The sequence below is a fragment of the Eucyclogobius newberryi genome, unplaced genomic scaffold, assembly GCF_026437365.1.
Source record: "Eucyclogobius newberryi isolate DKJ021-1_F unplaced genomic scaffold, fEucNew1.0.hap1 SCAF_5, whole genome shotgun sequence".
Lineage (NCBI taxonomy): Eukaryota > Metazoa > Chordata > Actinopteri > Gobiiformes > Gobiidae > Eucyclogobius > Eucyclogobius newberryi.
In genome coordinates, this window is record NW_027316167.1 from 20842540 (window position 1) to 20870533 (window position 27994).

General features: G+C 39.1%; 1 protein-coding gene across 1 annotated transcript in view; it reads left to right on the plus strand.

Annotated features, from left to right (window-relative positions):
• LOC140380623 (CUB and sushi domain-containing protein 1-like) overlaps nucleotides 1–12106 on the plus strand; it is a 357895-nt gene extending 345789 nt beyond the window's left edge. Inside the window, exons 66-75 of the mRNA XM_072464482.1 lie at nucleotides 1900–1973; nucleotides 3320–3431; nucleotides 3587–3766; nucleotides 4008–4067; nucleotides 4139–4300; nucleotides 5385–5497; nucleotides 7040–7127; nucleotides 7285–7411; nucleotides 9242–9304; nucleotides 10839–12106. Coding sequence (XP_072320583.1) covers nucleotides 1900–1973; nucleotides 3320–3431; nucleotides 3587–3766; nucleotides 4008–4067; nucleotides 4139–4300; nucleotides 5385–5497; nucleotides 7040–7127; nucleotides 7285–7411; nucleotides 9242–9304; nucleotides 10839–10998 — 1139 coding nt within the window. The 3' untranslated portion in view covers nucleotides 10999–12106. The remainder of the gene's footprint in view (nucleotides 1–1899; nucleotides 1974–3319; nucleotides 3432–3586; nucleotides 3767–4007; nucleotides 4068–4138; nucleotides 4301–5384; nucleotides 5498–7039; nucleotides 7128–7284; nucleotides 7412–9241; nucleotides 9305–10838) is intronic.
• Nucleotides 12107–27994: the final 15888 nt, after the last annotated feature.

Here is a 27994-nt window from a genome sequence, read left to right on the forward strand (position 1 = left end):
TAACCTGCTGCATGTGTGAAAGGAATGATAATCATATACATTATAGAGAGGGTGCCTTTATGGTTAATGCAGATTTAATTTAATTGTAATTCTTATCTGTCCAACTATGTTCCCTGTTAATGTATTTCTCATACTGCCATAGGTGGAGTTTGACTTTTATGTTGGGAGACGCAAACTTTTTATCCATTGCCTGTCTCTCACAACTCATTTGCTTTTGCATTCCCGGCAATATTATTGATTTGAAATGGACATTATTGGACTTCAATGTGTTAAAATTCTAAAATATGAGACGCTCTCTGTGCGCTTCTTCCCTCTCAGCTGCTCGTACAGCTCCTGTTCACAAGAAGTTGTGCTCTGGGTGCTTCATGAAAAACATGTGCATTTTTCAGGAAAAGGCGCAGATAGGGGAAAACAGGATAGTCCAAGTGCACTAAATCGTGGACACAGTTAACGTTTCAGACTTTAATCACTGTGGCTGAGAAGCGGTGGCACCACATCCTCATTTTAAAACATGAGCAAACTTAAAACTAAACCCTGGTCACTATGACCAGAGAGTGGCAGCTCGCAGTTTGGCTCCGCAGAGGTCTTGAAATGTATTAGGTTTATGTGCGCACTTTGGAGGTGTGCGCTCAAACGAGAAACTTAAATGCAAGAAGGAGGCACGTGCGACGTGCTTTAGAAGGAGGTGCTCTGTCTGCACACAGTGCAAATGTGCACAACTGGTCCAATAGGCTTTTATTGCTTCACTCACTGTTGCATTTCAATCACTGAAGCCTCGACTGGCTGGACAGAAGCATGTGGGCCCAAGACCACACCCAGACCCATTGTGGCCCGGGTGTGCATTAAACAGGCTTTATAACCATTGCAGAAACACTACCTGGGTTAGTTTTGATCATTATAAAAATGCAATATCAGGTTGTTTGTGTGGGGACTTGATCTACACATCAGATGCATAATGAATAGCCTGATTCTAGCTTTCTATTCCTTATTCCAATGTAGTTTCATACTTCAGCCACCAGGGGAGGCCAAGCCGCCCCTGCCTCATCTTAAGCTCCCCCATTGCAGACTGCCATCATAAAAATAAGCAATATACTGTAAAATACAGGAAAATGAGTTCCATGATTTAGAAAAAAAATCAGGGAATAAATCGGTAAACACTCAAATTTGACCGTGTACCACTACATACAGGCCGATGTTTTACGAGTCACAAAATTATGCGCACCATTGCATTTACACCTTTGTTTAATAATACACTGAAAGCATACAGTGTACTAGCGTATGCAAAATACAAGGCATAGAAATGCAAGCAAGACCACCGCAACATTGTTTTGAAACTGGCAACCAAGTCAAAAAATCTACAATTATATAGAACTCAGTAAAGCAGTAATAAAAGTCCAAATCATTTCATACCAAGGAATACAAGTTATAAGGTCCAGCATTGCATTATGTGGCATGTTCTAGTACTAATTGTGTACTAACCCTGAATTTAACTCCTAATCCTGACAAACATCAAGTGTTTCATCAACATGTAAGATGAAGGAGTCAAAATCAGATTAATAGTAAACCAGATAGTGCAGCTCTTTTCAACATGATCTCTGTGTAGATTGTGTTGTAAGTTATCAGTTTGATAAAGTTTCTGTTTCTTCAAGATTATTATCCATCAAAGCAGCCTCTCATTTTGTTCGGCAAATTTAGTGTGTTTCTATGTCGCGGTCATGGTATACAACCAGTAATCAAAATCCTCTTTCTGTAATCACATACAATAACAAATGGGTCATAAATAAACCATAAACTTACATTGATTGTATATCCTTGAATCCATTTCCATAGAGCGCTGCAGGTCATATGATGGAATACAGGTTTGTCCCATGTTGATTATGTTTCTCTGTGTGTTTTTAGACCCCGCCTTCAACAGCTGCAGAGATCCAGGGACACCAGCCTACGGCATCCCTGTTCTGGCTCAGGGTTTGCAGGTTAGATATGATAGAGTTGCATAGTTACATTTCAAACTTCTCTAATTACGGTAATTCACTATATGTTGTGAATGTTGTATTGAGATATTGTGAAAAAGTCAGTACATTTTGTGAATTCTAGCCGAGGCCAATTTTAACCCAGACAAATGGATGAGGTACAATTTCAAGGTATCAGAAAATAAACTTAAACCGCAGCAGGTTGAAACATCAGCTACGTACATTTGCATGTGAAATTGAATCTCTCTCACATAATGTTTAACTTCTGTGTGTGTTTTTTAAACGGGAGTGTCTGCAGAGCCGCGGCGCGCGGCCGAAACTGCCATGTTATTTTTGTGCCGGCCGCACGCCGCGGCTCCTGAAACTGCGCCGCTATTTGACCGCGTTTTAGCGCCGTTAAGGGACCGTGCCGGGTTAAGGTTAGGGTTAGGGTTAAGGTAGGGTTAGGGTTGAAGTTAGGGTTAGGGTTAGGGTTAGGGTTAAGGTTAGGGTTAGGGTTAGGGTTAGGGTTAAGGTTAGGGTTAGGGTTAAGGTTAGGGTTAGGGTTAAGGTTAAGGTTAGGGTTAAGGTTAGGGTTAGGGTTAAGGTTAGGGTTAAGGTTAAGGTTAGGGTTAAGGTTAGGGTTAGGGTTAAGGTTAGGGTTAGGGTTAAGGTTAGGGTTAGGGTTAAGGTTAAGGTTAGGGTTAAGGTTAGGGTTAGGGTTAAGGTTAGGGTTAAGGTTAAGGTTAGGGTTAAGGTTAGGGTTAGGGTTAAGGTTAGGGTTAGGGTTAAGGTTAAGGTTAGGGTTAAGGTTAGGGTTAGGGTTAGGGTTAAGGTTAGGGTTAAGGTTAAGGTTAGGGTTAAGGTTAGGGTTAGGGTTAGGGTTAGGGTTAAGGTTAGGGTTAAGGTTAGGGTTAGGGTTATGGTTAGCCATGAGGCTATAACGGGCTATAAGGGAAATGCCGCGGTCCCTGAAACTGCGCGGCCATTTGACCGCACCGCGGCTCTCCAGCCACGGCCTTTTTAAATAGGGGTGGGCAGATTATCGGATTATTGTGAGTGTTGTTTTGAAGAAGCATATCAAATACATTGTTTATGATAAAAATTGCTGCATTTGTTTTACTTATGAAATGATGTTCCTGCACTTTTGTGGGTAATTTTACCGTCATTTCACATTTGTCTGATACTTAAACCTTAACTAATACATTTGAATACATTTGAATACATGTTTTAACATCTTTTGGATTTACATATTATTGTCTGAATATGGCAATTGGAATTTTTGTCACTATTGCCCACCCCTAATTTTTAGGCATATCAGAAACTAACATTAGCAAAATGTTTGCTTGTATTATCTGTTCACTATCCAGGTTGGTAGTAAGATATCCTTCAAATGTCGCAAGAATTACCACATTCTTGGCTCCACCACAAGAACGTGCCTTGAAAACCTGTCCTGGAGTGGGACTCAGCCCGAGTGCATAGGTATGGATTTACTGGCATTGTTGCTCGCCATTTTTCCATTATTCATCTTCATTGTAAAGCTGGCTGACTATTGGCTATTGGAGTTGGACGTGCAGGCTTGTTTGACATATGATGTATTATGGTGCTGATGTGGCTGTGTGTGGTTTTCCCCATAGCCCACTCGTGCAGGCAGTCAGAGACCCCGAGTAATGTGGACGTTCGATCCATGGACCTGCCCACGCTGGGATATACACTGATCTACACCTGTCAAGATGGCTTCTATCTAGCAGGAGGATCAGAGCATCGAACATGCAAGAGCGATGGGAGGTGGTCTGGCAAGCCCCCTCTCTGCAAAGGTATTACACACTATCTCAAAAGTACAGTTGCCTAAAACCTCAGGCACACAGTGTATGATAGAAGGATGTTTACTTTATCCTACGTGTACGCCAAAATGCCTTTAGTGCAGAAATCAGAATCAGAAAAGGTTTATTGCCATTGCCAATAAATATCATTCATAAATAAAGGAACTTGCTTTGGTGAAATCTAGAGGCATGTTAGAAATACTCAACATCTTTGTAACCTTTTTTTTCCCCTCAGTTGGTGTGAAGATCAATCCTAAAAGCAGAGAGTCGGACGTCCAGAAGAACAAAATACGAGGTACAATACATAAACTAAACTCTCTCTAGAAAAAGAGCTGAATAAATGTCTGGTTTTTGTGCCCTTTACAGTGCCTGTGGATGTGTTTTCCCCCAACTCTGACTGGAGTGGTTTCTATGAGTATCTCGGAAAAAGACAAGGGACTACGTTCACTGTGACGGGGTTTAACACAACCACTGGAAGAGTCAACATCACCTTAATGGAGCCCACCGGAGTGTCCATCAAACTATCAGGTAATAAAATACAAATTATTATCCTCATTTGTGTTTTCTGCTCATGCCACATAAGGCTATACGTGACTAAAGAATCATCACACATTGAAGCGGGATGTGTTTCGTTTTAGCGAAAAAACAGTCTACACATCAGCTTTAGTATTAGGCCAGCACATTACGTAATGTAATTTAGTCATACACACTTATACACACTATGGGTTTGTCCAAATGTCCAAAAAACACCTGAAACAGCGAGTTTTTCTGAGCTTCCTGAATAATGAAAACATATTAGAAAACACTGAATCATATCTGTGGGTGTAACTATTTTTTAATATTGCGAAAAATAGTTACACCCACAGATATGATTTTGATTACTGTTTTTTGTATTTTTTGGCTTATATTGTAATGAGACAATAATGTTATTTTATTTTATATCTGAAAAATATTGTCTAGAAAAATAGTTTTTGTGCATTTTAATTTTCAAAACACAAAATGTTTTTATCGTTTAATAATTAGAATAAATGAGGCTGGACCCGTAAGTCAAGTTATGACATCGTCACTTAACAACCCCAATGTTGTAAAATAAATCATGTAAAATAAAATCAGTCATCTGCATTTGAGAAAGCACATTTAGCCAAATTCCTCTGGCAGAAGTCAGTTTGACATTCCATCTGGCTTTGAACTGACTGTTTCAACAAACAGTATCAGAATCAATAGTTACACATGGGAGGAGTACTTTTACGGACTACGACAGAGTCTGAGGACTACGAAACGTCTGAGGAATAAAGTCTGGCGGTAATGCAACACTTGGATGCCAACCGCCATAAAACAACGACAACAACAACAACTGTAAAAATGAAATGGAACATTATTTTATCATAAAGCTTGTGTATGGGCGTGTCATGTCAAACAGCACAAGCTTAGTGTGAGTAAGTTGTTTAGCCCCCGAGCGGATGTAATTTGTCTTCACCAACCTGTCAATTGTTTGGTGTTGGAAATGGAGGTTACAAGGTGTTCAATATGTCAGATTATTATGTGCTTTTTCCCTGTTTGACATGCATTTTGTTCTTGTTAACTACTATTGTTCTGTAATGTGTTTCTGTAGGCACGTATAAGTTTGAGGAAAACCAGTTACTCCTGAAGGTCTATCAAGTCAAGGGGCCAACAGAGCATTACTACAGCAAGTTTAAAAACGACAATTGGGCGATGGATGGATATGTAAGTACAATCAATCTTTATAACTTACAGTACTGGGCATAAATGACTCATATAAGATATCTTTTATGTCATTATTTCATTGTGACTTAGGAGCAATGACTTGGCAGGCATCCATATGATTTAAAACTGTTTGCAAATGAACACTTTGTTCATCGCCTTCATTAAGACAATGCCTCTTTGCAAAGTTCTGAATGTTATTTAAGTTTTTGCAACACAACACTTTAGATCACGGTCACAGTTGTGTCACGCGTGTAAATATTCTTAGTCAATTGCTACTTGGTTCTCGACTCGTCCTCTTACAATAGCTCTTTTTACATTTGGAGGTTGTGAAAAGAAAATAAATGAGATTCCAATTGAATCTTGTGTCACATTATGCAAATACCACTATAACTACAAAGACATCTAATTAACACGGTTGGAAAGAGAAGACATATGCAGCTTTCACCCAGACTTTGCTTCCATTTGTGTTCAAAGGTGGGAAGTTGATTCATAAATATATCATTGCCAAAGTTGAAAGAATCCATTCAATCTTGTTTTATTATTGTGTGATCAGAGCAGAGCGTATTTTCTATTATTTCTGCTACAACAAGTTTTTGAAAGCGCTGCTGTAAAAATATTTGGAGTAATTACCTTTTATTGCTAGGTTGGAGCAAACACGACGGTGAAAGAAAATGAATGGAGTAGCTTGACAGTGCTGTTGATTATTCTGTCAAAACATCAAAAAACAAGACATCCAGTTCTGTTTTAGGTCGTGTGTTTCATGTCAACTCTGCGTGATGTGATATTTGAAGCGGGAACCTGTGAAATAAAAGCCTGAACGGTAAATGGATTAACAGTCTCAACATGTTTGACTTGTTGACAGAGAGGGAAAAAACGGGAGCAATGGAGAAAATCTTCTGGGATATTGTAAAGGGTGGTACACGACAAGAATTGATGCAGGAAAAGCATGGAAGATGGAGGGGAAGCAAAAAGAGCAGGGACAGTCAGCCAATTTACCAGGTTGCAAATGACACTGAGGGAGGTAGGAAAGTGAACTATGACAGGCAGATAATGGCCGTGTTATGATTCCGGAGAAACAATCCTTTTACAGGTTAAAGATGAAACCGCTCTTTTCAATTTGTTGCTAAAACGTGTCAGCTGTAAATCTCCGACACGACGTGGTGAGCTGAAGAATGGAAAGAATAAGAGATGCAAATGAACGCTCCAAATTATGAAAAACATGTTATAAAATGTGCCACCATTTTTTGCACAATTTGCGATAACGTTTTGATTTGAATGCATTTTTTCCTGTTGAGTCAAGCACTTTGAATTGCCCTGTGTATGAAATGTGCCCTACAAACGCCTTGAATCAGTTAAAATGATGTTAAACACACTTTAAAACCATAGGTGTCTTTTTTATGTGTTCAATCACAATCTACCAAAAGATGTTTCCATTTTGTGTGTGATCGAATCTTTCTTATTTACACAAAGAGGTTTTCATGACAAAATTGACAGATTTGAAAGTTGAATTTAACCGTCTTTTTTAAACATTCCATTTTCCAGGTCACTGCTGAGTCGGATCAGAAGACGTTTGTTTACCAAGGACACATTCACAGCAAAGACTTTGGCAAGTTCCACCTGACAAGACAAGGTGCGTCAAGTTCACCCCTCAGAAGTCACACGAGCTCTTTCGGACTCAAAAATCAATACACAACGTTTATAGTACAGGGAGCAATTTTCCTGTACAAAAACTAGTTTCCATTTGTGTATGCAGCCGAGCGTGTGGCTTCATATGTTTGTGTCCTCAGGTCCTGTTACCACGGCGACAGACCCATCCAGCCCGTACACAAACAGCAGCTCCGTGGCGGCGGCCATCTTAGTCCCGTTCTTTGCCCTCATCCTGTCGGGATTTGCCTTCTACCTCTACAAACACAGGTAAGCTTTAGGCCCTGTATTTGGAATCCCAGCAGGAAGTACTTCTCACTACTGCTCATTGCTCTACAATAGTACAAGTACAGCAAAAATGATCAAGTTAATACAGATATTGACAGCATATATATTTAATCAGAATTGAAAAGGACACAATATTGATAATACTGTAAGTGTTGTTTTGAAGATATGCCAAATTTGAATATCGAGTGTATCGTTTATAATAAAAAATCTTACAAAATGAGCTGAAATTAAAATGAAAAAAGTGATGTGGTAAACTCTCAAATAAGGGAATAAAGTTATATTTCTGTTTAAAGATTCAACCTCAACTAATACATTTAAAGACATTTTTCAACACATTTTTGTTAGATTGATGTAATAACGTCTGACTACCGTTATCGGGATACTCAAAAAAATGTTGTCAATATCACTCACCTTTAAGTCTTAGCCAAATTAAATATTTAACAGATTGATGTACAGCTTGTACTTGAGAAAAACAAACAAAATGTCTCCGGGGAAAGTTGTTCTAGCTTTCAGTTTTGCAGTTTTGAAAAAATAATTTTGACATTGAGCATTCAAATCTTTACAACTTTCAGGTCTTATTCATCCAACATAATATGATTAGCTTTTACTGTGGCCTTGTGTATTGTAACTCATTTGAAATGTTGCTGTGGATTGCATAACAATGTGGCCGCTAAGCTCTTCTTGATAAATGTACCACTGCGTGTTTATATTAAGCTGGCACACTGTTGAATTGTAAAGTCTTGCACTAAAATCCCCTGCACCTATTATGTTTTCACTGGCACAAAATGTGTCCTAGTTTTAAGGCGTGAAGAGAAATGTCCACTGAGAACCACGTATTAGAAGTTAGGAATGGAGCGAGTGGATAACAAAATTAAAAATGTATCGAGCTTATAAGACATCTACAACAAGAACGTCTTGATTTAGTTGTGAGGTGTAATCACTTCCCCAAAATCCATTAACAGGTTTTTGTCATTTTCTTTTGGCTTTCTTTTATTGAGAAAATAACAAAATATGCTCCTGTTTGTGGCACTCAAAAATATTAACAGACTTTAGTTTGTGATATTCTAAAATTGTGAAGAATATTTTAAATGAGTCTGTACATTTCCTGTAGTTAGCCTGCATGGATTTTCTGACCTATTTTACTTGTTTGACTTGTTAAATAACTTCACTTGTTTCAGAAGGCCAGCTCAATTATCATCTATAATACTTAATAATCATAAAATAGCCTTCAAGTTGCACTTAATTGCTAAAACAAGTATGAAAACTTTAGAAAAATAAAATAAAATAAAGAGGTTCCACGTAATTATAGCTCTTCTCCTCGAAAGGGTTACATGCAGATGACCTCTCAGGTACTAATCAGACTTTCACAAAAGGGCCTTCAAATGACTTGATTTACATACTGAGATGGAAATGTCATCAGTAACTTTTGAAGAGGCTTTAAAGTTTTATAATAAGACTATCTTTGGTTCTGCAAAGAAATTTCATACAGCTGTCTCTATTCGATGTGATGTTAGTTCTGGTTCATTCTGTAATTAACAGTTATTGTTAATAAAATTACAATTTGGAGGTGCTGCTGCCAAACTTGGTATATGAACCATGTACTCATTATAAATAGTAAGGTCACTTTTTTAGCTGACAAATGATTGTAACAACATGCAGCAGTATGTTTGACGTGTAGAGCACAGTATGTTTCCCTTTTTATTACAAACAATTTAAATGTAATCAGGTTAGTAATTAGATCACCTTTAGAATTCAGCAGTCAGTAATCAGATTCTTTTTATAAAGTAATCTGACCACACTGGTTGTACGCAGGGCGTTGTCTGCTGATACAGATGACAATGAGAGACCTAAAGACACCTGGGGGCCTGGCGGCAGGTAAGACTGAGAACTGTCACTCACCTGGTTACCCACGGCAACCAGAGCTCAGCCGGCCGCCACATCCTCCGTCAACTTTCTCATTTTTCTTTTCTTCATGTTATTTGGTGAGGCTGCACAATCCTTTTATACCTTCACACAGATACAGGTAGCAATTTTTGTGAATGTCTTTAAACAAGTATATACTGTAGACTTTTAGAATTGCTTGTATTACAAAAATGAGCACTTTTCTGAGTGCTCCTACTGTGTGACGAAGCCATCATTCCAAAGTTAAAGCAGGGCATGCTATTTTGTCTTTGATCTCATTGTCATCTCTGTCAGCATGATGGAGTTATTCATACTTCAGTCTTGTTTTATTGTTTCTCTGTTGCTGTGTACATGAGACAACCACAGTTTTGATTTGTATATACATGAACATGAACAATGACATTGAATTTTCTCAAACAAATATGTCTTATGTCTTCTGTGGCTGGAAGTAGATTTGGGATGCTTTTCTGTCAGTATGCCTGTGCTTGCATGTCTGTAAATTTCCTGTCTGAGCAATAAAGATTTTGGGCCAAAAATCGTTAAACTTTTCACCTTAAGCCAGTGACGAGTTCAGTGATTTGGACCAGTGCCACTCAGGAAGACTGCCGGTGTGTGCTGGCATGTGCATCGTTTTGTAAAGTAATGGGTAGAAGATGTAGGCTAGGCTTACTGACTCCCCAGGGCTGGATCTGCACCGCATACACACGCATACACACGCTTACACACGCATACACACGCTTACACACGCTTACACACGCATACACACGCTTACACACGCTTACACACGCATACACACGCTTACACACGCTTACACACGCATACACACGCATACACACGCATACACACGCTTACACACGCATACACACGCATACACACGCATACACACGCTTACACACACACACACACACACACACACACACACATTCACACAGTTAATGAGGTCAGAATCAAACAGCGTTTCAGCTGCAGCTCTCTTCCCTGCTAATAGTTCCACAGGGTTTGGGAGTAAGTGATTATATCTAACAGGATTATGGGACCTGATTATCCAAACACATAATCTGTAACAAACAGATAAATTAAGAGGGGGTGGCCATATTTCACCGGATAGCAATTTAGACCTTGTTTTTAATGGTTTGGGCAGAGTGGTGTTTTGGAGTTGTTGGCTTCCACTTGACTGTGTGATGGCAGGTTTGACGCTTGTAGACATGAGAGGAGCAGATGGATGTCAGGCAGCCAAGCCACTGAGCCATGGATTCATTAAATTATTCCCAGAAGTTAAGATTCAAGCATTGGTCGAGTCACCTTTTTCTTTCAAGCTCCTGTTAGTAACTCAACACCGCTAATCATTTCACCTAATACAATTTCAGCCTTCCAACAGGTTTTTTGTTTGTGTGTATTTTCTCTGGCTTCTTATAACATGGTGGTTAATGGATAGATTCATTTTCTTTTTGGTGAAAAGTTCTGCTGCAATCTGTCAACTAAATTCTTGTTTCCTCTTGTTTTTCAGAACTCGTCCCAAGGTCCAGTTCAATGGCTACGTCGGTCATGAAAGTTCAAATGGCCAGGCGTCATTTGAGAACCCCATGTACGACACAAACATGAAACCCACCGAAGCTAAAGCAGTGCGATTTGACACCACGCTGAACACCGTCTGCACCGTGGTATAGTCCCGTCTGCAGACTGCCCATGAGCAGTGGTCCAGTCCTAGTGCCACGTCGCACTCTGTGGTCAAACCAAAGTCAACAGAAGGAGCCAAACTCTGGATCTGTGCTGTAGCATGCCGGGCCTCCCAGCAAAACCTGCACAGATGCAGCTCTGAGCTACATTCTCATTGATGACAGTAATCTTCACTTCCAACACATGGACTCTGGTATTTAATCTAGACCTTGGTTTAGGAGATTCAGTCTTAAAAAGAAGTGAAACTTGTTCAAAAATCTAGGTGGCCTTTGTTTGCCTAGTTTGACCTCAGTTCTCAGTTCTAAATAGAAAGGGCTTACCTAATTTTACCTGACTTCAAAAATATTCAGTAAAACTCAGCCTTAATTCTTAAGTCCATCCTAATCCCCATCCAACATGCAGTGCGGAGTACCGTGGGATTTTGTGCTGCAGATCGGACACGGGCTCCGCTGTAAAAGTCATCCCTTTATTGGAGCTCAGGAGCTGCTCCTCCTTCAATCTCTTGTCGATGTCCAATAATAATTGAATAGTTCCTCTGTCAACACCTCTCTCTAGACTTCAATCATCTGAACACAATAGGACTGGACATTATGACAACTGAGTTTGTTTTGAACCTTCTGGACACTGACTATTAAAGTGCTGTTGTAGGTACACGTAACTGTGCAGCCACGGTATCATACAGCACTAAACAGTTGAATACAGTGGACCTTACAGAAATACTGATGTGAAGTGTTAAAGTTCAATCAGCTTCAGAATGCCTGTTTTAATAGATTTAGTCTGATGTGAGTTCCAGATGTCTCTTGTTGGACAATCAGAGTATTTGAGGCATATTCCCTATCTCTAGTATCATTATGTTTTATTTATTTTACTGTCAGGTGTTTGATAAGATTGCATCACAGTTCTGCAAGTGCTACAGGCTTGAGCTGATGGCTTTAGACATCAGTATTCCTCTAAGGGTAGAGACACTGTATACAGAATATTCCTCTCTAGCTCCAGGCTCACTGTCCTGAACAAAAAAATGGACATTTGCAGACTAGTCTTCACAAAGCACTGGATTCCAGAGGCCTGACGAAACGTCATATCTGAGACCAACGGCTGAGTCCTTGTGGCTGGAGTATGTTATGTGGCTGACCGAGACACAGCCCGGAGGCAATAAGGTGTCACCATCATCAACTGCTGCAACCAGCTTTGGCCAATGCAGGAAATGATTTGTCTTTTTCTAACTCTGATCGAGTTTCAGAGATTGCTTATTTTTCTACTAATGTCACTGGTGAATCCTAAACCGAGGAGCGATAAGTGGATGCGCTGGTGGCCTGAGAAATCAAACATGTAAAATATGGACAGACAGACCAGTGTGTCTGTCTGACCCAAACAGAGACAAGGACAGAATACTATGAAAGTAGTCTCTGAATGTCTCTTGGCATTTTTTCTTCAGTGAAGATATTGATAAAGAAACTGTATATTGAAACTCAGTGGCCCCAATGGGATTCACAAACCACTGCTGCTGGGGCCCAAAATATTATAAACTTTATAGAAACTCTAACCGCACAAATTTTGCACTAGTGTGTTTTTTTCTGACTGGGTTATGAAACTTGGTTTTCTTTGGGGTTTGGAAGGGGTCAGTTCCAAAAGAGAATTTTATTGAAAACTTCTATCTTTAAAAAGATGACATTAGACTGAATACAGGGTTCCAGAGTGTTTGTATATACACATTTATAATTCACGCTCCCTGTTAGCAGTTGTGACCACATGCTATCATCCCACATAACAACATCACACAGGTGGAATCAGAGCACCTGTAGATTCAGTGCCACACACTGGTTTGTGGCTTTAGTTTCTGACATTGTTCAAAATAGTTGGTGTTTTTGAAACATTGTGGACACATGGATCAAAACCATGTGGCCAATCCACTTTATGTTTCAGTTACTTTCTATTTCTTAATATTAGTTAACAATTATTTTTTTACCCATAGGTATATTGATCATTAGTATTAAGTATATGATGCTACTAAAGGTGTAGCCCTCATGAATGCCTTATTGTGAATGGCAACATTCACTTTCAGAGACACCATGTTATTCTGATCCGCTCTTTAAAAAGATGTGTCTGACTCATTTACATGTACCATAATTAGGCAGCACGTCTTTTCAAAGAGTGTGCAGTGCAGTTTGACAGTTGATCTTCAAGGCTAAGTACAAAATGGACATACAGACAACATGCACAAATTAACGTTGTCACTCAGTTCCACCACTTCATTGTTGGAGAAATACCTCGTGTGCAAAGAGCAAGTTCCATTCTGCTTATCAATGCTGGAAACCCACTGCACCAAATACACAAGCTTAGCCAGTGCAGCCGTGCATTCAGCTTATTTCCTGCTATACTAAGTCACAATGTCTTATAAACACCCCTGAGTTCTCACTGGATCTGAGAAAATTCACTAGTCAAAATCACTTGCAGCGCTTGTTATTTCTTGCAGTGCCATCTCAAAGTAGTTTATTTTTGAAAGATGCTGCATTTGGTTTAGTTCACAAATGTAACTTCATATCTTGCACTCACTGTAGGTCTTTTTTCAGTTGCCTGTTCAGTTTTGTTTTGTTGTGTCAGGTGTCGTTCCACTGTTAACACATGTGTATTGTTCATTCATCATATTAACAGCAGAACGCACATCCAAACATACAGATCTGAAATTAGGAACATTTAGGTATATGAGTTAACACTAAACAATGACACCCTAAGACAAACAATATAAATATATATATATATATATATATATATATATATATATATGTATGTATGTGTATATATATATCTGTATGTATATATATATATACATATATATATATGTATGTATATATATGTGTATATATATATATATATATATATATATATGTATGGCCTACCTTTTTAGGCTTATTGCAATATTTTATTTGAAATTCTAGTCTTCGAAACGCTCTATCACTTTTTGAAATTATGTTTTTGAGAGCTTTGCACTGCACTGCTGTCAGTTTTTGATTAATTTTTTCTTCCATTCCAATGTTTTGAATGGTTGTGTTGAACCAGTTGAACCAGACATTTGGCATGAGACCATTGTCATTTCCACGTATTTTACTGTAGTTCAAAATTGGCTGAAATTGCCTGTGGCGAAAATAATAACTGTCATTATCCAAAAGGAATGCCATGTTGTCTCTTATGCTTGAAATCAGAATCACACATGAAGCTCTTCTAAAATGTAGATTATCATGATCAAAAACACCCAAATGTTTTGAAACAAGTACACACCACATCGAGAGACAATGTGGCATTGTTGCTCTCTAAATCCTGAGCTCGTTCCCCTTTATTGCTGTGGCGCATCTAGTGTTTCTATTTAAATTGATTTAATTAATTTAGGGGACGTTTCCCACTGCGTCAGGAGAGCATAATAAGGGCTGGAGATTTCAGAGTGCAAGCTTTCCACAGGCATAATAAAAGCTCTCATTTCTCACATTTAATGGCACAGATCTGAACTCCTGGTGTGCCACAACCACAAAATGTAGACTCTGTGATGTCCTTATAGCTGTTGTCAAAATACCCAACATAGATTCCGAAGTGTAACCCTGAAATTGAATCCAAATAGAAAGTTGCGTCTCTGAGCCCGGCAGAAGCTCTCGTATGAAGCCACAGACTGACTTCAAAACCTTTTCAAGAGAGTAAATTTCAGCCCATCAAACCCACACACATTTGCCTGTAAAAACTCAAAAGGATGTTCCTCCACCAGTGCCTCCGCCACTTTTCTTCCTTTTTAAACCAAGACCCCAAATTAGGTCTTGGTTTAAAAAGCTTTTGATATGATCTTGAGGCACTTCTGTGATTTAAAGAGTTTTAGAGCACTTTGACATATACTTAGACGGATTCAAAATGAAACATTGACTTTTACTATTCATCACGTAATAACCAACTTTAAAATATTCACTGGCGCTATTAGACTTTGATGAAGTTGATAAATCGTGTGTCGTTCTTTGCTGATCATTTGTTAGATGTTCTCATGCCTCAAATCAGTTAATGCAACTAAATTACAATATAAGACACGAAAACAAATGTGGCAGTATTATTTTGTGCAATGCAGTACAAGTCTTACTTAGATCTCGAGGTTATATCCCCATTTGAACGTATGATATTATTATGTCTTTTTTTTAATAATACATTTTTCTTAAACACATTCCAGGGCACCTAAAATGTCACATGTTGCTTTGAATCGATGTTCCATGAAATGATATAACCCCTTATAAATTGTCACTACTATTTGACTATTGACACTACAAAGCATAGTTTACTTTAAATCATTATTAGGAAGTGTCATTCATATCCATACGGACCTGCAGTCGTTTGTATTGCTCACAGAGATTACGAAGATGGCGGGAACTCCTCACGAGGGCACCCACTTTTTCTGTTGTTTCAAAGCTTCATTACGTTTGTTTCATTTGTCACACAATCACCATTTCATCGTCATCATGTGCTGCTGAACTTGAAGTAGGTGCAAAAGGTATTAAAAAAAAAAGTTTTGTACAGAAATCTATTTTTTATGGAGAGTTTGTATAAAAAAAGAAATACAAATTATTATTAAACATACTGTACTTTTTATGATAAATAGTGTAGGTACAACAAAGTCTTATCCATCAAATCAATGTTTTTACTGTTGCTCACCATGTACTATTGCTTAATCTGACCCCGAAATATAAAAGTGTCACGTGGTTATTTTGTCAAAGTCGCTTTTATACAAGAAGGGATCATACAACTATAAATCAATACATCAAATGCTTTGTGTCAATAGGAATTGGGGGAAAAAAGAAGTGCCTAAAATGGCTCATCGTTCATGTCACCTTCATGTTTAGGAAAGTCAATGTATAAAGTTTCCCTTCTTCTATAACTGCAGCTCTAATAAGATAAAAGTATATTGATTTTGAACGCCCACATACAAGCTCCCTGATGCCTAATCTACCAGTTATTTTTACCCCACATCTTCCTTCTCCGAGAAATAAGTGAGTGGAAACAATCACAGCAACGTAAAGAGCAGACTAGAGGTTCTGCTCTGACTTCCAAATGTGCGTTAAAGGGATGGGAAAATGTATTTTTCTGTCCTACAATTATAAAGATGTATTACAAAGCAGTGTTTAAACATTGGATACTGTGTGAATGCAGCCACACGACCTGCAGTTGAAGAAACTTACTTTATCAGATATTTTGAAGAACATAATTTGAGAATAAAGTTTTTTATACAATAAGATGTCTTTTGTGGTCATGTTTTTTGTAATTTGTGGGGAAAAGTTGAAAATTACAGGAAGTAGTGCTGCGTTGTAAAGGAATCCCTGTCATACTGAATATAAATGCAGGAACGCATAAGGACGCATATAATCATGTGAGCTGCCTTTTTTCTAACAAGGGAATAACAGGTATTAGCTTTTTTAATGAATTATTAGGAATATTAGCTTATTTTATACAGCAACACCTTTACTTGTTAAAAAAATATGAAAATTAAATATTTATAGCATGTAAATCAATTTAGCAGCTTAAATGTGACTAAGGACAGGGGATGCTGGAACATTTACACATTTCCTATGAACATTGTTTAATCTGTTTTTCACTGTCTCCCTTCGAGGCAACTGCTGTTGTGATTTTGGGCGATACAAAAATAAATTTGAATTGAACTATGATAAAGGATAATCCATGGCACTTAATGGAACCCTTTATGTGCGACTTTTGTTAGAAACACTCCACAGCTATTGGAGTGTATTATAGTGTAGCATCTCTTTTGGATGTGCTCGTGATTGTGTTTCAAAGGGAAGTGAGGCTTTTACTACTCAAACAAATAGACTCAGTTTTGTTCAGTGTGTGAAGCTTAATTCCACCTGCTTTAAAAACTTATTAGACCAATAGATTAGGGCTGATCTTTGTCCGTTAAACCCACATGATAAGAGTTTTGCTGTGGTGATACTCAGGATCTTGCTAGTCCCGATTTAGAGATCTTAATGATGGTGAGACCTTGTTTGGCCTGAGATTTTGCCATGGTTTAGCCCTCGAGATAACTGTTGACGAAAATTATAATTGTGCCTTCCAAATTATCTTATGTGGTGGTCAAAAGTTTGCAAAGTATTGTCTACCCCTTTCTAAGCCCAAAGTTACAATAACGACCTCCAGACACCTGCAAACGAGAATACATGATAACATTTTCTTCACATTAACCCCTCCACTGGCCAATTCAAAATGACTTCCCTTCCTGACACATTCAAGTGTCTGTGGGATAAGCAGGGTTGTATCTCAAAATTGGCCGTGCCACATTGCCCGACACGTTGTCATGGATACAAAGGCCAGTCAGAAACTTTGGGCAGCAGCAAATCATATCAGCGAGAAATGGAAAATAGGTAATGCAGAAGTAAAGAGATTCCATCAGGTGCTGGTATGAGGCAGAGGAGAGGTGAAGGCATGGTCACTCAGCCATGGAGACGAGCCTCGCAGAAAACACTGGGGAGTCTGAGAAGATATAACCGCTCCAACTTTATTTAAACAAAAAGACACAAAACAAGGTACAGGCTTTTTTACAAGAGAAAGATAAAACTAATTAAAAGGTGACAGGGAGATAGTGTCCACACGCGCTGATATAAAACAATTGGATTGAATTATTATCATTCACATGGCTTTACAGTAAAACAAAAATGAGATAGCCACATGGTTTCTTTTTACAATTCATTATGTGTCGCCACAGCTAGACAGTAACACAGTGTAATGAGAGATTAGTTAGCACTATGAGCGCCGACAGTTACCAGTATTAGGCAATATCTGACCACTGACAGCATTTTTAAAGAATAGTTTAGTTTAGTCATTTAAAAAAAAAAGTGCGCTGTAAATATTTTTTAAAAACCATGTAAACAAACATGGAGGTAGTTACGAAACACTAAGTACTAAGTACCAAAACATTTTACTGTGAAATAAGCAAAAAATATTTGAAGTAAAGTGATCAAAGTTCAAAGTGCATTCTTCAAGATTGTGACGGCTTGTGAGAAGAAGCTTTTAACATGACTAGATCTTACATTTAATAGAATATCTTCCCGAGGGACATGGCTCAGACATGGCTCTGCCAGGGTGACCAGAGCGATAATTTACGCATGTTTGAAGGGCTCAGTTTAAAAGGTCACAATCCACCGATTTTTTGTTGTTGTAATGTTTCCAAAACCACACAGTAAGTGTGGTGAGTTTTTTTGTACACAATGGTAACGGTTTACAGCAGTGGTCCCCAAACCTTTTTGACTCGAGGGCCACATTGGGTTCTAAAATTTGGCCGAGGGGCGGGGCCAGGAAAATATGGTGTGTTTGTGTGAACTAATGAATTACTATGAATTACACGCAAGATTTGACCTGTAAATTGTAACAAAGCAACAAATGCAAGGCTCAATGTACAAATTGTTTCCAAATGCATTAAATCATGATTAATTATCTACTGTCTTCTACTGTCCACAAGAGTCTTCTACTGTCCACAAGAGTCTTCTACTGTCCACAAGAGTCTTCTACTGTCCACAAGAGTCTTCTACTGTCCACAAGAGTCTTCTACTGTCTTCTACTGTCCACAAGAGTCTTCTACTGTCCACAAGAGTCTTCTACTGTCCACAAGAGTCTTCTACAGTCTTCTACTGTCCACAAGAGTCTTCTACTGTCCACAAGAGTCTTCTACTGTCCACAAGAGTCTTCTACTGTCTTCTACTGTCCACAAGAGTCTTCTACTGTCCACAAGAGTCTTCTACTGTCCACAAGAGTCTTCTACAGTCTTCTACTGTCCACAAGAGTCTTCTACTGTCCACAAGAGTCTTCTACTGTCCACAAGAGTCTTCTACAGTCTTCTACTGTCCACAAGAGTCTTCTACTGTCCACAAGAGTCTTCTACTGTCCACAAGAGTCTTCTACAGTCTTCTACTGTCCACAAGAGTCTTCTACTGTCCACAAGAGTCTTCTACTGTCCACAAGAGTCTTCTACAGTCTTCTACTGTCCACAAGAGTCTTCTACTGTCCACAAGAGTCTTCTACTGTCTTCTACTGTCCACAAGAGTCTTCTACTGTCCACAAGAGTCTTCTACTGTCTTCTACTGTCCACAAGAGTCTTCTACTGTCCACAAGAGTCTTCTACTGTCCACAAGAGTCTTCTACTGTCCACAAGAGTCTTCTACTGTCCACAAGAGTCTTCTACTGTCCACAAGAGTCTTCTACTGTCTTCTACTGTCCACAAGAGTCTTCTACAGTCTTCTACTGTCCACAAGAGTCTTCTACTGTCTTCTACTGTCCACAAGAGTCTTCTACTGCCCACAAGTCTTCTACAGTCTTCTACTGTCCACAAGAGTCTTCTACTGTCCACAAGAGTCTTCTACTGTCCACAAGAGTCTTCTACAGTCTTCTACTGTCCACAAGAGTCTTCTACTGTCCACAAGAGTCTTCTACAGTCTTCTACTGTCCACAAGAGTCTTCTACTGTCCACAAGAGTCTTCTACTGTCCACAATAGTCTTCTACTGTCCACAAGAGTCTTCTACTGTCTTCTACTGTCCACAAGAGTCTTCTACTGTCCACAAGAGTCTTCTACTGTCTTCTACTGTCCACAAGAGTCTTCTACTGTCCACAAGAGTCTTCTACAGTCTTCTACTGTCCACAAGAGTCTTCTACTGTCCACAAGAGTCTTCTACTGTCTTCTACTGTCCACAAGAGTCTTCTACTGTCCACAAGAGTCTTCTACTGTCCACAAGAGTCTTCTACTGTCTTCTACTGTCCACAAGAGTCTTCTACTGTCCACAAGAGTCTTCTTCAGTGTCAAACATTTGCGCTTCCTGCTTGATTGGCCCCGGTGGCCGTTTGTGGTGAATTTTATTTTCTGAGCGCCAAGATTTTCTTGTGCGCGCACTAAGCGCGAGCAGCGCACTATGTGCGAGCAGTGCACAGCTGCGCAGGCGCAGCTTAGAGGGAACAGTGGCCATCTCTTGGGGAAATGTGGGCATTACAGGCAAAAGGTAAAATAAATTGAATGAATGACATTTGCTGCATGTCCTCCTTTCTCTCTCATCATTCCCCTTTCTTTCTCATTCCATCTATTGTCTAATAAAGATTTTTAAATTTTTAATATAACTTGGACAAGCTTGGCGGGCCGGATTGAAAGGCCCAACGGGCCGAATGTGGCCCGCGGGCCGTAGTTTGGGGCCCACTGGTTTACAGGAACGTGTTATGTAATAATTTTGCTCTTTAGGTTAAAGGTGCACTGTGTAACTTGCACTGAGGGTCTGCACCTATTGCATTGTCAAAATTGTTCGACCGTATGGCGTTAATTCAAGCTGATAATGCAACCAGGCCATGTCACATGTCATATCTGTGGAGAAACGAGCCCGCTAACAGTAAGAATACAACATTTTCAAGGTATTTCTGAGAAAGAAAAATATCTGTTATTGAAAATATGCAAGATGGGTAGGTTAAATGTCATACTATGGAACATTCCAGAGTGAAAATAATCCCATAAAATGCCAGTGGCATTTCCGTCATTACTTCATTTTGTTCACCATTCAAGCGCCTGGTAGACAAAATATAAAGAGAAAGATATAACCCACTTATTATTGTTATTCAACCATTCTGGCAAGAATCAGGGTCAGTTTGTACTCTAAACCCACAAATGAAAAAACTACCCTAAAAATAACAGAAGCTAAATCTACAGAATTTCAGCTTAGTCCAGCCGATTGGCTGCACTCCAAAGGGTTCAGGAACTGTTTCAGTTTAGATTGGGAAAATTTAGGGGAAATCAGCCGGAATTACAAATTAATACATCTATTTAAACTGCCATATGGAAACTCTTTATTTGAACCACAACCACTGTTCTGGCTTCTCCATACATCTTTGTGCAACAATGCAAAAAAACGTTGAGGCTTGTTGAAATGCTGAGCCAGCCTGTGTGAGCACACCTGAAAATCACTGCTCCTTTGGCTGGCCCAAATTGAATCGGAAACAGAAACAAGTGCATTAAGAAAAATAGAGAACCGAGCATAAATACATACGGTATAGTGAGTCAGCACCATGGACGGCAAGACTCCATAAAGTATTGTCGCTGTCCGTGGTGCTGATGATAGCTAAAAAAAAAATATTGTAAAAATTATCCACTTTTTTATTTTTTATTATGTATTCTTATTTCTGTTTGCTTTTTGCATCAATTAACTTTTTGTTTATTGTTTGTTTAAAAATACAACAGTTTCTACAGTAAACTCAAAATTATTCCCTTTTTGATACACTTATCTAAGGCTTCTTCTGGTCTCATAATGGAATGTTGAGGATTTTCTGAAGATGCTCTCATTATTGTTGCAGAGCCATCAGTGTGATGATAGCTCAAGGTTGGTTTGCATGAAGTTACCTGAGAGGCGTCTTCATAACACAAGGGAGCTAATTATGGGAAGGTGCTTTTATCCAGCAGCAAAACACAAATTGCTTACATTTAGTCAATTACTTTATGATTGGCCCTCCTCAAGCTAAGGAGCACAGTGGAAATTTGAATCATTTTTGAGTGATAATGTCTGGTGCTGTGCTGGAGGGAGACAGCAGTGTAATGTGAGATTAAACAGTAGATATGATATACCCATTAGGAATTTTTTTTTTTTTTTTTTTTTTAAAGTGAAGATATTCAGATGTCTCATCAAGAAATCCACAAAGATTATAATTAAGGCGGGCTTTCATAATTAATTGTCATTCAATCTGGCGTAATCAATGAAACAAAAGTACAACTGTAGCAGGGTTGTTTTTATTGTTAATTATGTAAAACAAGTGTAAGAAATAATCTACAAGCACAATAAAATATGCCATAAAAATATTGTATTGTTATGTAATTATAAATTATAGGTAAAATTGCTTCCTGATTTGAAGATTTTGTGAGGACATTTCCCCTTTAATATTTAGGTTTGCCTTGCGCTATTACTATGACAACAGAGGACCATCGTCACGCCAAATCAAGAAAAAATCCTTATTCCTGAAATGCCTATTTTCCCCCTCCAACTCAGTCATGCCACACAACCGCCACCTTGTAGTGGTTGCTATGAAAATGTGTAATTTTTACAATATATTTTTCACAATTAGGGTAAGGCTAGGGTTAGGATTAGGGTCAGAACTGTATTGATGCATCTACAACACATACATTTCAAAAGATAATATTTTGGTTCAATTGCTTAATTGCTTTAAAGGATCATTGCCAAAGCTTGAAATCTATGAAGGTGATGCTGATGTCCGGAGCGACAGATGGTCCGCACTGATATTTTATTAAAGTGATCAGATAAATCAAACTGTTTGTTTGATGCTGAATGTGAAATTAAACTTGTCTGTACAGTACATCACACGACACACTTCTCATTTCCACTTGTGTTGCATGCATGATCACTTCCACCATCACAGCAGCAACAGCACGTCATATGTTTTTTGATATGTTCCCCTGCTTACAGCTTTAGCCCATAATATTAGCTTAGCGGCAGTAAAAATCAAGCAGTGAAACAAATAGAAAAAGGCAAAGAGCGTATCCGACATTAACTCCCACGTGTCATTTCAACCTGATCAAAGCAAATTACACAGGAAATATACTTCTTCCTGTATCATTTCATATGCACTTTATGTACTCAGGATTCGTAATGCCACAGACTCAACCCAACTTTGTCTCTTTCTCCCATATACCTCATTAAGTCATTACTTACCGCAGTTAGGTGTTTTAATCTCTGCATCAGACGTGGACCTCTTTGTTGTCCTCGATATGTCATATTGTGTCACTTAAAGAGAGGAACTTTATAATGAGAGCTTCTGTGTAAAGTGGCTTTGAGATGATGTGAGGACAGAGAGCAGGAAATACATTTTTGTGCTTTGCTTTAAAAAAAAAAAAGAGTCACAAACAAGACATTGATGTGTCTTTTTCTTTTACCTTCCAGCAGAACCTCCAGCCCTGTTTTAAGTGTACAAGTAACAATTAATACAAGTACATCTCTCCTGGTTACATAAGTTAAATATAAAGATCATTTGGGCACTCATTGCCGTAATATGCGGTCAGAAAATATTTTACTCCATTGGTGAACGTTGGTTGTAGATGTGGGCTTGAGGTAACCACTAAATTTAGCAAAAAATACAAAGGAATTTGACAGAAATTGTGATAAAACCTGCAGCGGAGTAAAGACATTTTTCAACATGACAGGTTAGAAGTAGGGGCTGGTACACAGTGTTCTTTGACACCAGTTCGCTGAACAAAACACTTTGCTCCATGTTGTCTCACAAGGTCAATGGAGGTCAAACACTGAATTTACTGCTCCTCACAAGGCGGAGCCGCCCTGTGCCCTGTGCCTGGTGGGAAAACCTGACAGCTCCTCATCCATGAAGCTCATTTTCCCCTGTCGATAGCGTCAGGTTATCATCAGCCTGATCTCATGTCGGAGATGGCGGATTTAAGTGTATGTGAACCAGCGCAAACAAGAGCGAGCCTGCTATAGTCATTATCAGACTGGAAGCCTCTGCATCTGTGTCTTGATAACATCTCAGATTAGGGTTTTAGAGCTGCTGTGGCTTCAATCTCGCACTCACAGTTGTTGATTTTCATATAAGAACTTTATTATCACACAGTTTACCATTGCCAACTCAAATGTAGTTATTGCTTTCAATGGAATGTTTTGGTGTCATATCTAAGTTCGGTTTCAGGGGCACCGCATATTGCCAAAGAACATATCTACGGGGGAATGCTGAAATGCTATTATGTTCTTATTGTGTTGGACATTTGCCCAAAACAGGAAATGGCGATGGGTTTTGGCACCATTTTCATTGAATTGGGCATGATTATCTTCCTGGCATCAACCCGTGTTGGCTGTGTCAGTGAATCATTTCCTCTCGTTTTCCAGGATTATGTGACTTCAGCACAAAAATGGAAATTCTGAGTTTCTGTCAGGCAAAAATCCCTTCTCATCTTCGCCTCTCGCACTCAGCTGTGTAATTCTTCGTCTGTGACTGCGCTCCTCTGTGCTTTCTGTATGAAGGTAGAGATTCAAAATGGCAACACGTTAGGGAAACACTTAGCGACTCAGACTGGCACAAGCGGCGAAAATGCAGGCATAAAATAGCTAACTGGTCCCTTCAGGATTTTCCCCACTTTTGAGAAGAAATTTCAGCAAATTGGCATATTTAAAATGGTGGAAAGTGGCAATTTCTTGCTCACAACTCATTACAGGAATAAAAAAGTAAAATCCTAAACTTTAAAATACTGTATACACCAGTGCCAGTAATGTAAAAAGTACTATGCGTTCTGCATGTGTACTGGTGCATTCTTGGAAGTTATATTATTACATTTCTCTCAAGATTCTTCAGAAATTATTAGCCTCAATTTTCAATTCAGAAAATGTGTAAAAATGTAATTTGGTCATTTTTTCTTTTCATTAACTGTAACTGTATCAGTGGCTACAACTTAAATGCTTTTCTATCATTATTCCTTGTTTCATCCAATGATGTCAAAGCAATGGCAAAACCTTTTCTGATCATGATTCTGGTCGTGATATACGTGCTCTGCATTGTCTTTGTCCATTCTGTCTATCTCAGGGACTGCAGCTGGAAATAAACTCTGAGAGCTAACGTCTGGCACAAAGCCATTCTTAAATAATATCTTAATGCTCCAACTAAAATAAACTAAACTAAATGTATTCTAATTAAAAATAACCTCAGATTTACATATTTGTGACAAAAGACATTCTTCTCTTATAAATGTAAGTTATTCTGTGGACACAGAACAAAAAGGATGGCTTAATGGTGACAATGACTATAATCCTGGTAATCAAGTATGAAGAAATAGGATTATATAGACATATTGTCTATTTGCACATATTTGAGTTCTGGACCTTGCTGCAGCTTTGTCTCAGCAGTACTTTGTCACCACCTGTTGTTCACATGTAGAAGATCTGATCTACCAAGTTAACAGGTTTCCTCTGAGACGGAAAAGTCACGTGACTCAAAGGTTTCTTCACAAACGCACCATTAGAACTGTGTTTCCAATTGTTTTCATGGATGCTGTTCACTGCTGTTGTGTGGATATAGGTGTTATGTAGGTGATGGGTGCTATTGCTGCAGAGGTTATTATGACCTACATTAGGGCAAACATCAGTGCTCTCCGATCATGGTATTCTAGATAGTGGGGCCCTAATAGAAAGTGAAGGGACAGGGTCATGCCTCGTCCTCAGATGCTTTATCAAGCCGCTCTATCCTTGGAATTACTTTTGGACCAGATTCTTTTTAACTGTCCTATCTCCACTACGCTCCACACCTTTTCCCTCGTTCTGTGATTTGAGCTCTTTAGGAAATGATAAAGTCTCAAGTCCTGCATCTCACACCTATTAATACAGCAGTGGCAGCTGTATCCTCCCTGCCTTATTATCCCCTGAATACAGATATGGACTGTCGTACATTAGTCTTTGAGAAGTAGGAGTTGTAGAAGGGGGGTTGTAGAAGCAGTCATGGTTCACAATGTTCCAAGTCGGGTTAGCTCCAATGGAAGATCACTTCCACTTTATTCAAAAGTTCTGAATATTATATATGTTATGTTTTTTTCTTTAATACAAAGTCACACTGTGAATTTGAATTTCAAGAAAACATTGGTGGAATGATCAGCAAATTTTGTGCATATATATTCAATATTTTTGAATAATAGTTCAGTCTTGCACACCTGAGGACATTTTGCTGAAAAGTTCTGTACTCCCTGTTCCTGCACACAAAGTGTCACAAATCTGACATTGTAAGTCCAGCACACTCTTATAACTCATAATCATTATTTTAGAAACATAATTTTATTCAACCCAATCCTATCCCTATTTCTTTGAAGTGTCATCAACCATGAGAGGTGTGAATAAGTCCTTCTCCTAGTTCTTAATAGGCCAGTCAAACAGTCAGTGATGGATGCTGTGCAAAGAGGGCCATGACAAAGGCATTTAAAGGTAGGACGTGACTGAGTGATGTCTTATTTCCACACAAGCGTGAAGGGCGTTGAGACCATTTTACTTCAATAGCTCTGGATTTGCGGATGGCTTCAACATTAAACTGCATATCTCCACTCTGTTGTCACCATGTGTATAAGCCTGTTCCTTGTTTATTTGTGTTCACGGACAGGGTTGGCCCACTTCTCCTTAACACACACCCAACTACATTATGCTAAAGTTGTGTGAATATATATCGACAAAAACAAAGATATTATTCAAACGTATTGGTTTTATTCGGTAGATAGATCTGTCTCTGTCACTGCCTCAAGTAAATCCCGTCCTTGGGATTATAAAATGGACAAGAGCAGAATCTCTAAATATTGAGTCAAAGTATAGGGTACATTATGAATATTCAATTGAACGATATCTGCTCATTTATTAGCAGTATGTTTTGATTAAGTATGGCTGCCATGCTTGTGTGGTCAGTGCAAAGGTACTTTATGCTCCTGCTTCTCATAAAGGAGGGTGTTGTGTGGTCCTGTAATGAGCTTTAGTCTTGTAGATTAGATACTCAAAGGTTTTTACAGCCAAGGAAGTGGGCTTGATCTCCTGCGTGGGCTCCAGGGCAATTAGCAGTGGCTGTCATTATTCACTTTGATAGGTGTTGCCATTTGCTTATGTCTTCTGGCGTGCTCAGATTTAACCTTGTAAAGGCCTGGGGAGGACCCCCATCAAGCCCTCTCTGTGTTTGTCACATGTGACCAGTGGGCTCTGCTGCTGCGGCAGCTTTCATCAGTTATGTGCTTTGGAGATGTCACGAGTGCATGGTGGATGAAGCGTTTTCCTTTTATGCTCTGTTTGACAACAGTCAATACCTTTTTGCCATGTGGCTCGGAGTCAGCAGGTTGGCACAGAGGGAAGTATTATCATCTGATATAGATGACTGACTTGAATTCAGTCTGCGTTCGGTGTCCTGCAGTCAGAGTGAGAAAGTGGACAGTGAAAATTGTTTTCTTTGCTGGAGGGTTTCATTTCAACATAGGGGGGCAACGCTTGTGGCCATTGGAGAGTTATTGTTCCATGGGCAACAGACTGACATCACTTTTTTCATTTTTCTTCTGCTCAAGTGCTCCAAAAATATTGGAATGTTCACAAAAAACCCCACTGCTGTTTGAAAGTGTGTTTTTGACTCTAAATAATGAATGATGTGAATACCACATGTGTCCTACATTGAATAGACAAAATCATCTGTTTTGTGATGTAACAACGGTGACGGTCAGAGCACTAGATAGTAACAAGACGCTAAAGCTAAATGTACAGTAGTTATCTCAGCTCCAGATTCATCCATTAATTGTAATTAATGAATTTTACTAAATTAAACCCAGATGAAGCTAAAGTTATGATGCTTTATTGATGCTGATGAATCATAATTATGGACAAAAAAGGTTTTTCATCAAAAATACAAAATTTACACATTTTTATTCATGTGTAAATTTTTTATTTATTTACTGTATGTCCTCCCTTCTCTCTCATCCCCCATTTCTGTCCAGTCCAATAAAGCCTACAGGCCAAAAAAAGACGATATTTTTTCACCCATACAAAGGGGTTTGCTACGTGAACATCCACATAGTTTCTCAATATATAAAATATGGCTACGATACGATATATATATATATCGGCGTCACCGGGGCCCCATCCTGGAGCCAGGCCTGGGATGGGTGCTCGATGGCGTGCGCCTGGTGGCCGGGTCTTACCCCACGGGGCCCGGCCGGGCACAGCCCGAAAGAGCGACGTGGGGCCGCCCTCCCGTGGGCCCACCACCCGCAGGAGGATCCATAAGGGGCCGGTGCAGAGAGATCTGGGCAGCAGTCGATGGCAGGGGCCTTGGCGACCAGATCTCCAGACACAGAGACTAACTCTGGGGACATGGAATGTCACCTAGCTGGGGGGATAAGAACTTGTGCGGGAGGTTGAGCGATACTGACTAGATGTGACAAGACGTGTTGGAGTTTACCCCAGTGAACGAGAGGG